The sequence below is a fragment of the Mobula hypostoma genome, chromosome 25 (assembly GCF_963921235.1).
Source record: "Mobula hypostoma chromosome 25, sMobHyp1.1, whole genome shotgun sequence".
Taxonomy (NCBI): Eukaryota; Metazoa; Chordata; class Chondrichthyes; order Myliobatiformes; family Myliobatidae; genus Mobula; species Mobula hypostoma.
Genome location: NC_086121.1, coordinates 13401540 through 13412102, shown reverse-complemented (window position 1 = coordinate 13412102; position 10563 = coordinate 13401540). Strand labels below are relative to the sequence as shown.

Here is a 10563-nt window from a genome sequence, read left to right as displayed (position 1 = left end):
GGCACATTTTACAGAGAAATACTTATGGAAATGAAGGCTCAAGCCAAATCCCTAGAAAGCAATAGTTGCTGTTTCCCACTTCACCAACAAGACAGTAAAAACACTCTGAAGGCTCATTTTAATGACATCCAGGAGAGACATGACCACATGTTCAACTTAGAGTGACACTAGACAATATAATAACCTTCAAAGCACATTTAATTAATGGAGCCAGGAAAATGAATTCACGTGTCAACCTGATTCAGGAGTTTGCAAGCACCATCTGGTGCTCATGCTACAGACAGCAGCAACAACCCTTGATTATTTAATGGCTAAACACTCTGCACTGGTGTGGATAGATAACGTTTTACCTGACTTGATGGTGTCCAATTGGCCAGCACAATGCAGACCGTCACCGAGCTCTCAATCACTTCAATGTCCCAGCTCTCCGTACTGGCAAATATTGCTCCCCCACCCAGCTATCATGATGCTGTTTCCCTCCACTGAATGTGGCACATGGTTTCTACTTCATTGCTTGAACCGGAATCACACACCTATTCAACTCTAATCAAACTTGGAAAGGCTAATAGAACCTACAAGGAGGATCAAATAAATATCTACTGAAGTTCAGATGCAAAAGGAACCTAGCTCTGATTTTCCACAGCATGGAAGTTCTTTACCATATTTGCATCGGCCAAGTTCGACGTGGATACTTAATGTACAAATGAAGACAGAAATGTTTATAGTATGTAATAACAGTGATCAGGAACAGAACAGAAAATGGAATACACGACAATTCATTACCTGACCACAAACAAGATAGAAGTATTACAGCTGATTCATGAAGGGTTATATGTAAAAGTATACCAATGACATACATCATTCTACCACCGTGTTATAAGTGCATGGCTTACTAAAAAACTACAGTACTGTGCAAATGTCTTAGGCACATACATATAGCTAAAATGCCTCAGACTTTTGTACAGCTCTGTATTTGTTAATGTGGAGGGGGGAGCGAGTTTGTATATATGGCAGGAGCAAAGGATGTTAGGAATGTTGAGGGTGAAGCAGTGCAGGAGGGGTGTGGGACAAGTGGCTGAGATGGAGTTCTGGGGGTGGGGGGTGGCACAGGTGCAGACACATCCAGCCCTGAGACACCACGCAAGGTAACTTGATTACAGACAATTAGTTTATTGATTATTACAGAATTTCTCCCAACTCCACTCCCTTCCCTCTTTCTCCCTCTTTTCCCAACCATGTTTCCCCTCTTCCTGCCCCCTTCCCTCTCTCAGTCCACAATAGAGACCCATAACTGAATCAGGTTTATCATCACTCACATATCAGTGCAATCCATAAAATAACTACAGTATTGGTGCAAAATCCAAAGCTATCCTAGTGGCATTATATGTGCTTAAGACTTTAGCACAGTACTTTAAGTACACAAGTTTATCCCTAGGCACACATGTTTTTCTTTCAATTAGTTTTATGTTTTGTGGTTACAGAACATAGCAGTGGTGACAAGTAAGTTTTAAAAAGAATCCAAGATGACTATCTACCTGTTGAAGCATAGCGAGGCAGTAGAGTTTTTAAAAAGTGCAGCTGCTTTCTTTGCAAGCGAAGAGAATCATTTGAGTAAAAAACCAAGCAGCTCATGGCTTTTTCATAAAAGGAGAGAGACAATCGAGTTTAAAAAAAGGCTGAAAATGGACAATATTCAGATTCATAAACAGTGAGTACTGGGTGATGATAGTCACAAAGAAAAACAGAAATGGCTGGCTACATCAGAAAGATAGACGCATTCGATTGCATAAGAGATAACTAGATATTGTGTACTAACCAAACGGAGAAATAATTTGAAGCAAATGAAATAGCCAATGACAGGGGAGTGTCAGTTTTGCTGAGTGCATTGGGTGGAAAGACACAGTTTATAAGTTTGACTGCTCTAACCAAACCAGCTGAAATGAGCTTTACCGATATCATGAAACTAATGCAGAAACATTTAGAACCAAAACCATTGTTGATTGCAGAATGCTTTAGGTTTCATAAGTGGAATCAAAAGGAAAGGGAGTCTATTTCAGCTTATGTGGCTGAAATGAAGGTATTGTCTGAGCATTGTCAGTTCAGTGATGGATTTAATGATGCACTAAGGGATTGTTTAGTGTGTGGAATCTTACAAGAAAGCATTCAAAATGGCTCCTAACTGAAGCAGAACTCACATTTAAAAGAGCAATTGAAATTGCTGTATCAATGGAAACAGCAGACAATTGAGTTGTAGTCAGGAATAAAAGTGAGTTTGAACAAAATCACAACCTCTAAAGAGAAAAACTGCCTGGCCAAACATATTGTATTATCATTGTGGCAGGGGCTCACATACACCAAGCCAATGCAGGTTTAAAGGCAAAGCTTACAGAAAATGGAACAAAGAAGGACACATATCAAGAGCATGTCAGGCAGCCAAAAATAAATGGACCGCACAAGTATGAGAAAAACATAGAAGATCAAGTCGCAGTTTCAAAAAAGCACTAATCTGCATGCTGTTGATGAAAAATCTGATAATGTTGAGAATGACAAAGGACTAAGTAGCCCTAAGATTTACATTGTAAAAATTAACAATACACAAGCAATAAGGCTTGCACCAGAAAAGAATGGCAAAACAATTGAAACAGAATTGGACACTGGCTTGGCTGTTTCAGTCCTTCCGCAAAATGAGTTTGAATGGGATTTCAAAGATACTGAACTGAAGTCTGCAGAAATCCAGCTAAGAACTTATCCTGGAGAAAGGATCATTCCTGAGGGAATGACATTCATTACAGCGAAACACAACAACCAACAAGCCACATTGGGCTTGTATGTGGTAAAAACAGAAGGGTCAGCATTGTGGGGCTGTGATTGGCTGAGACAACTACAATTTGATTAGCGATCCATTTACCATTTTCATGCCACAACCCCTGCAACAGGGTCAACTGAACACAAACTAAGAATGATGTTGGATGATGCCACAGCAGTGTTCAAGGATGGCAATGGAAAACTCAAATGTATCAAAGGTAACACAGTGTTAAATGAAAATGGCACATGAAAGTTTTACAAAGCCCATTAGTTCCTTATACCATGCTGAAGGATTTCTTTCCAAGGCTGAGTGTTTCCAGTAGCCAAGAAGGATAGTTTTGCCAGGATCTGTGGTGATTTTAAGGTCACCATCGATCCAGTACTGAAAGTAGGTCAATACCCAGGATAGAGGATATCTTTGCAAACTTTTCTGGAGGGAAATACTTAAGCGAAGTGGACTTAGCTGAGGCCTACCTGCAGATAGAGATGGAAGATGAGTCCAAAGTGCTTCTCATCATAAATACTCACAAAGGACTTTATCACCATAATAGGCTTATTCTTGTTTGAGCATCTGCACCTGTACTCTGGCAGAAAGCTATGGACCAGGTGCTGTAAGGCTGCCCAGGCGCTTAGAGTTGCTTGGATGACATCATTGTTACCAGTGAGGATACAAGGGACATGTTCAAAGTCTTAAGACAGAGATAAAAACGTTAGAAGATTATCGGCTTAGTGCACAATGCAGAAAGTGTGAATTCTTTAAATCAATCATCACTTACTGTGGTCACATCATTGGTGCACAAGAATTACACAAGTGTGCTGAGAAAATTCAAGCAGTGGTGGATGCCCCAAGACCGAAGGATGTGTAACAGTTGTGGTCGTTTTTAGAATTTGTCTATTACTGTAACAGGTTCCTGACAAACCTGGCCACTCTGCTCCACCCCTTTGAACTCATTACTACAGATATGGAAGAAAGGACAATAGACACAGCAGTGTGAGGTAGCTTTCCAAAAAGGAAAGTAAATGGTGACATCAGACACTGTACTCACACATTATGATCCACATTGTCCAGTGAAGCTTACCTGTGATGGCTCACTTTATGGTATAGGTGCACTCATGTCGCATGTTATGAGTGATGGAATATGAGAGAACACCCCATAACATTTGCAACACATTCACTTACAGTTGCAGAGGAAAATTATGCACAGATTGACAGAGAGGTCTTGAATCTGGCTTAGGATGTAAAACATTTCAACTGGTACTTATGTGGGAAAGAGTTTACCCTCATTACTGATCATCAACCACTAGTGTCTATTTTCAATTCACAGAAGGGTGTTGCACTAACAGCAGTAGCACAAATGCAGAGATGGTTTCAGTTTATTGGAAGACACAATTACAAGATCAAATTCAACTAATCATGGAACTGCCAGTGGATTGTCCTGTTTACCCTTGGAAAAGGAAATATCTGAAAAAGTTTACAAAACAGGACACTCCTCTTGGCATATTCTCCCTAATGCCAATTGAGTGGATCCCCTTTGGAGCAGAGATGATCCATGGGGAAAGAGAAAAGACTCCACACTGTCTGGGATCTACTTGGCAACCCACAACGGCTGGAATGTGCAGTAGAAATTCCAGTTCAGCCATTTTAACCAGCACCAGGACAGGGGCTGCCTTATGTGGGGATAGAGAGTTGTTCCATCCAAGCTGAGAACTAAGGCGCTGGAAGAGCTACATGCCAGTCATCCAGAGATGGTCAAGATGAAAGCATTAGCTTGAAGCCCTGTCTGGTGGCATGTGATAGATCAGCAGATCGAGCAGTTTCCCATGCACCATGCCAAGATATCCAGAAAAAAGGTGTCTACAGCTGTCAGAACCACTTCCTGCAGTCCCAGAGTAAACTCCTACAACCAGCATGGAGGAGGCCCCAGAACCTGAGACTGTTTCACAGCCACTGGTCTTACCTGCCAAGCAGAGTGACCACCTCCCCCCCACCCCACCTTGTCAGGCAAGACGTTATCCCACATGAGTAAGAAATCTTCCATAGTGATTAAATCTTTAAGCCTGAATGGGACAATTTAAAATCTACTATGCTGCGAATGTTTATACAGAATATCTATATCTATATATGTATATACACATACACAGTATACACACACGTATTATATATATATATACACATATATATGTGTGTCTGTCTGTCTGTGTGTATGTATGTTTTCACATGTTCTTTTTTGTTATCATTTGCATGATTTGTTTTTTGTAGGGGTGGGGTCGATATTTTTCTTTGAACAGGTTCCATGGCTTTGTTTTTTGGCTGTCTATGAGGAAGAGGAATCACTGAGTTGTATACTACATACATACTTTGATAATAAATGTACTTTGAATTTTATATATATATAAAATGCATTCTATATTGAGTTGGAGTTTATAACTAAATAGGAAGGATGTTTTGGTTTTAATACTTTAGGAATATTTAAGTAATATTGTAAATATGTTTGTTTAAGCATTATTTGTTGTTTACATAATTCATTATGAGTTATATGTAAAAGTACGTGAATGGCACACGTTATTACACCACCATGTCATAAGTGTGTGCCACACCGAAGAAAAGAAACTACATATATGATTTTATCCCTGGGCTCTCATGGTTTTCTTTCAAGTAGTTTTACACTTTGGAGTTACACTGGCCTTATGACATCACACTGGCCAAACACCAAAGTCTTTCTTTTGTCCCTGTTACCCAGATAAGATCAGGAGCAGGAACCTGGAAGAGTTTCTCCCCTCTGATTCAGGAATGTTCCAGATATTGGTTGAGGGCAAGCTACTCCTTGGTTTTAAAGTCACCATCATTTTTGTTCCATATCCCTCAACAGCTTCATCCCTGTTCATTCGTTCCTAATCTAAAGTCTTCCAAAGCATGTGTGCTCCTGATCAAGTACTAATTTACTCAGGGCACTATTGGAAGCAGTGTTTTAGCTGCCAAGGCCTCAAGTTCTGGAAATCTCACCCTATACTTCTGACTCTCTAACTCAAACATACTCACCTCATAGACCAAGCATTTGGTCACCTGCCCTAACAGCTCCATATGTGATTGTGCATCAAATATTATTTCATACCTCTCTGTGAAGCTCCTTGGATTATTTTACTGCTTTAAGGCTGCCATATTAATATATTGTTGTCATTGACTCAGGACCAACAGAAATTAAATCTGATATCTTGCTAGTCTATGTGGCTCAGTATTAACGTGGTGGGTTCGCCCACTAGAAAATGCAGTACCAGCATATTGCATTTATATACCATCTTCAGTACAGTAAAAAGGTAAAATTTGACCATCTGAAACTTAATATTAGGATAGATAGTTAAAGAGGCAATTTAAAGGAGCGTCTAATGGAGGTGACAGAGTTAGAACCATTGGAGCAGGAGAAGGGTGCCTGTGGAATTCCAGAGCCCAAATTCTTGGCAGCTAAAGGATCAAAGAGAAAATCAGGAATACAGTTGCGACAAGAATTAGATACAAACAGAGATTGGAGATTTATAGCACAGAATGTGGACGGAGAGATAGGGAGAAGTAATGGTGTGAAGGGTTTTGAAAAAAACAAGGAGTTCTAAAATTAGAAAAATGTTAGAATAAATATGGTTTACCACCAACCACATGCTTGGGTGCTTCACTCATGCAGTTTGGATGCCAGACCACGTAACTTATTGCTCAGAGAACTACGCCAAGCTGCCATTCCAGGGCCAGCAGAGATAACAAATATGAGAAAGTGGAGAGGGAGAGAAAACTGCTCTTGGTGATTTTCCACATCTGTTTCACTTCTGTCAGACTCGGATTACAATGGAGGCAGCCCACAGCTGTTTACCTCTTTCCCGGACTTCTCCTTTCTCACAATTGCTGTGAGCCCTGCCTCCCTTGCCTGCGTCCGTATCTGATCACTCCCTGTGTGCACTCCATTCTAAGCCACACAAACACAGGATGTTCCTGCCAGACAGGGCCTTCTGTCAGCAGGACCCTCCACTAAAATCAAGGGAAGTTATTAAAACGACAGACCGGGAGGCAGAACAATGAACGGACTAAGTTTAGCTGTGAAACCTGGTCTCTTGCTCCTTCTTTACAAAAAGCTCCTCTGGGTTATTTATTGGAGCTGGGAAAAGAATAAGAAATTTTAAGTATATGTGCTGCGCGTTAACATAAAAAAAATACAATTTAAAGTGGCAGCTGAAATCAGGAGATCTCACTGAAAGAGGATAATTTCCTCAGGTTAAGAAAAAAGCAGCACCTGTCAGAATAAGGTACTTGAGTTATAGCAATAGACTTATTAGCTCTTGAAAGTCCCCATAGATAAACAACAGTCTCAGAGTTCAGTACGGCAGGCTGTTGGTCCATCAGAGTGGAGCACCGACCCCATAACATACTGTATACTTTCCAGTCAGGACATCATTGTAAGCAAGACCTGGATATCTTCCCTCTCTCTTTCTCATGAGCGCTGAGGTAGTTTGTAGAAAGCCAACATTCCCCTGAAGGCTGAGATCAGGCAAATTCATAAGCTGCAGGAATCAGTTGTACTATTGTGCATGGAACATAAAAATACAACATCCTTTAAGAGGTCTGGGGTTTCAGATTTGGGGAAATGCCTGGTTTTACAATTATGGAAAACAATAATGATGAATATAAAATTTACTGCTTAAGGCAGTAGAAAGTATAATGAAACATGAAACAACATTCACTAGCCTTTAAAAGTATACCTGTTTCTTATTTAGCATAAAAAAATACTTTTTCAATAAGGAGACTCTCCAATTACTATTGTTACACTGATCCACTCCAGATAACATTAACACGTCAAAGAAGACTAATGTTTCAACTAAATTTCTTAAGAAACATTCAGATGGTAACTCAGTGTACCTGAGGGTGGAACAGAAGTGGGTTTGGGCGCAGATATTTTTCCTTCAATGAGTTCAGGGGGTCCATCATTTTCCTTTTCTCCACCCTGCTGGACCGAGAAGTAGAGAGTTAAATCGGCGCTCAGCATTTCGCACACAAAATCCTACCTCTCCCAGGGCCACTCGGGAACAATGTGAAGGAAAGATGCACACTTACGCTGTGTAATGCAGGTGGTTCCAGCTGAAAGAGAAAAGCAAAGGTTGGGATGAAATCCTGGCTGTGGTTTCTTCTGGTGTAAGGTAGGAAAGGATTGCAGTTCCCCCTTTTTTCCACAGCTTTCACCTGATGGGTAGCTGAATTACTGGGACCACACTTTCTCATTCGCATGGCGCTCACAGTTGCCACGTGAACAGACCATCTCACATTTTAAACAGGAAGCTTACCCTTCTTGGACAAATCTGTTCTTGCAAAATGAGTTACATAGATAAGATTACATTGGCTGCACATTTTTCTTCTCTGAAAATAACTATAATGGGACTAGAATCACATGTATGCCAATTTGCTAAGAACCTGGCTGAGTTTTGAGAAACTGACAACTTGTGTGGCTATCACTCGCATGTAATTAGCACACAAATTATCTGATCTATTGAGTCTAATTTTATCAGCCATCTGTGGATCTTGGAATCTCAATTATTCTATCACTATAAACCTACCCTATGTACTTCTTGCACAGTAAGATTAGAAAAGAAAGCATGGAAGGAAGTTTCTGTGTAATGATAAAATTCTTTATAGACTTGCAAAGCTCTTGGAGAAAAGATAAATGGTATTAATGCTTCCTCTCCATCTTCATTCCTTTTCTGAACGTTATGGTACAAGCTCATTACCCCTCCATCAGCTTACCCATTCTATATACTTAACACTCAGCAGAAAGCGTAAGGTTGGACTATTCAACTCTAGAAGGCATCACAGCTAAGTTCAGTCCTTTTGAAAAACATGTTGTATTACGGGTTACTGGATAGCAATAATGATTGGCAACAGTGAATGATTTCTTTGGGCTGAGTTGTTCTCTGACCCTTGGCAAATTACTTGAAAACATTTTGCCACCAATGAAGAGATATCAACAGTGCGCTGTTAATTTGTGCTGTCCTCCAAAGGCTTGGCTTTTATATACAGTACTTATCAATCAGCCGATTGGCCGTCATCACAGAAACTCGGTTGTAATGTAGGGGCATTGTCCCGCTTGGTGGCACAATAATATCAGCGCCAGACTCCGGAGCGAAGGTTCCCGAGTTCAAATCCAAGTCGGGTTGAGTATCGAGCTGGCAACTCGGCCTCGTAAAAACAGGAATAGCTTGCTATGGAAAGACCGTCAAAAGACGGTGCCCTGATAACTACACTGCCGAGTTAGGGGCTATTCTTCTTCTTCTTCTAATGTAGGGACGTCAATCTTCATATATTTATCAATCAAGCATTCTGAGGACACCCCACAATTAATAGCGGACTGATGATGTCTCCTAGTACAGTGATGAACATTTGAAAGTTAATTGCCAAAACCAGAGAGCAACTCAACCTAACTATTGACCATCCCAGCTACACATTTTCTGAATTATTTCCAAAGATTATTTCCAGCATCAACCTGGGATTGAAATAGAGCATTTAGAGATCAATCCACTTCAATGAAGGAAAGTATTATGAAATTATCAAAATATTTCCAAAGCTCCTCATTGTTCTGCACATTTATTGGGATATGTTGAATGCCTTGCAATTTGAAATGCTTTTTTAAAATCAGTTTTATTATAATTTGGTCATCATTTTTCAAGGCCAAGGATGATGTCAATCAATGATTTGTTACTCAATCTCTTTTATCAGCCTCTGACCTACCTCATTAGAGGCAAATTTATAGAGTGTGAGCAAGACACAGAATTCCGTGCTGATGCCTCTGTGAGCCCATTTTCTTATTGTGTCACTTAAATTGACTGTTTTTGATAAAATCACGTAACCCTTACTTTTTTTCAGCCTGATTGAAGGGAGGGGACACTGGGAATCTGAATGCATATTACACAAGTGGTCTGAGCAGTAAATGTCGACAGGTTGGTGGAGGACCTCACACACACTGGTGTAGATGGGTAGGCATGAACTCATTCCCCAAACACACACACAGCACAATGTTAATGTGGAACGCTGCAAATCCGATTCACTAATTTATTGGTGGATGGCAGGGGCGGATGGCGGGGGAGCGGTGTGGCCTCGGTTGTAGCGATGACTAGGCCTCAGGCTGTGGTGTTGCCTGTTTCCAGCCGCTGAGGAGAGAGGTATCAGAGTTGATGCGCTCCACCGGAGGTGGTATAGCTCACTATCTAGGCTGGAGTGGGTGCTGCCCCTAGTGTTCGCTCAGCAGAAGACAAGCTGTATTGTGGTTGACTGCAGGTTTCTGCAACATTCATGGGATCAGTGTCTTGGACTAAATATTTCTATGTGTAGTCACTGATTGAATGTGTATTTTACTGATATATATGTGCTAGATGTGCCTTATGCTGTGTGTAACTGTTGGCCCTGCGTGGTGCACTTTGGGTCCCGGAGTAACGCTCTTTCAGTTGGCTATGTTCACATATAGTTGAATGACAATTAAACTTGAACTGAGTTCACACACAACACACACACACACACACACAACACACACACACACACACACGCATGCAAAGATAACGGTTATTTAATCCATAAAAGGAAAGTTGCCATTAGCTGTAATCTGAAGTTAATTCAAGTAGATTGTGAGAGTAGAATGCAAGCAAAATATTCCCAGTGTAAATTTGGGTGCATTGGCGCTTGCACAGTACCAGTCTGTGGTTCATATACAGTGAGTATGCATGGTTCAGGTAAAT

General features: G+C 40.7%; 1 protein-coding gene across 1 annotated transcript in view; it reads right to left on the bottom strand.

Moving 5' to 3' along the window:
• prdm16 (PR domain containing 16) overlaps window positions 1-10563 on the bottom strand; it is a 760985-nt gene that overhangs the window by 63475 nt on the left and 686947 nt on the right. The window contains exons 10-11 of the mRNA XM_063033179.1: window positions 7898-7921; window positions 7703-7790 (exon numbers count right to left, since the gene is read on the bottom strand). Of these exons, the coding sequence (XP_062889249.1) occupies window positions 7703-7790; window positions 7898-7921 (112 nt within the window). The remainder of the gene's footprint in view (window positions 1-7702; window positions 7791-7897; window positions 7922-10563) is intronic.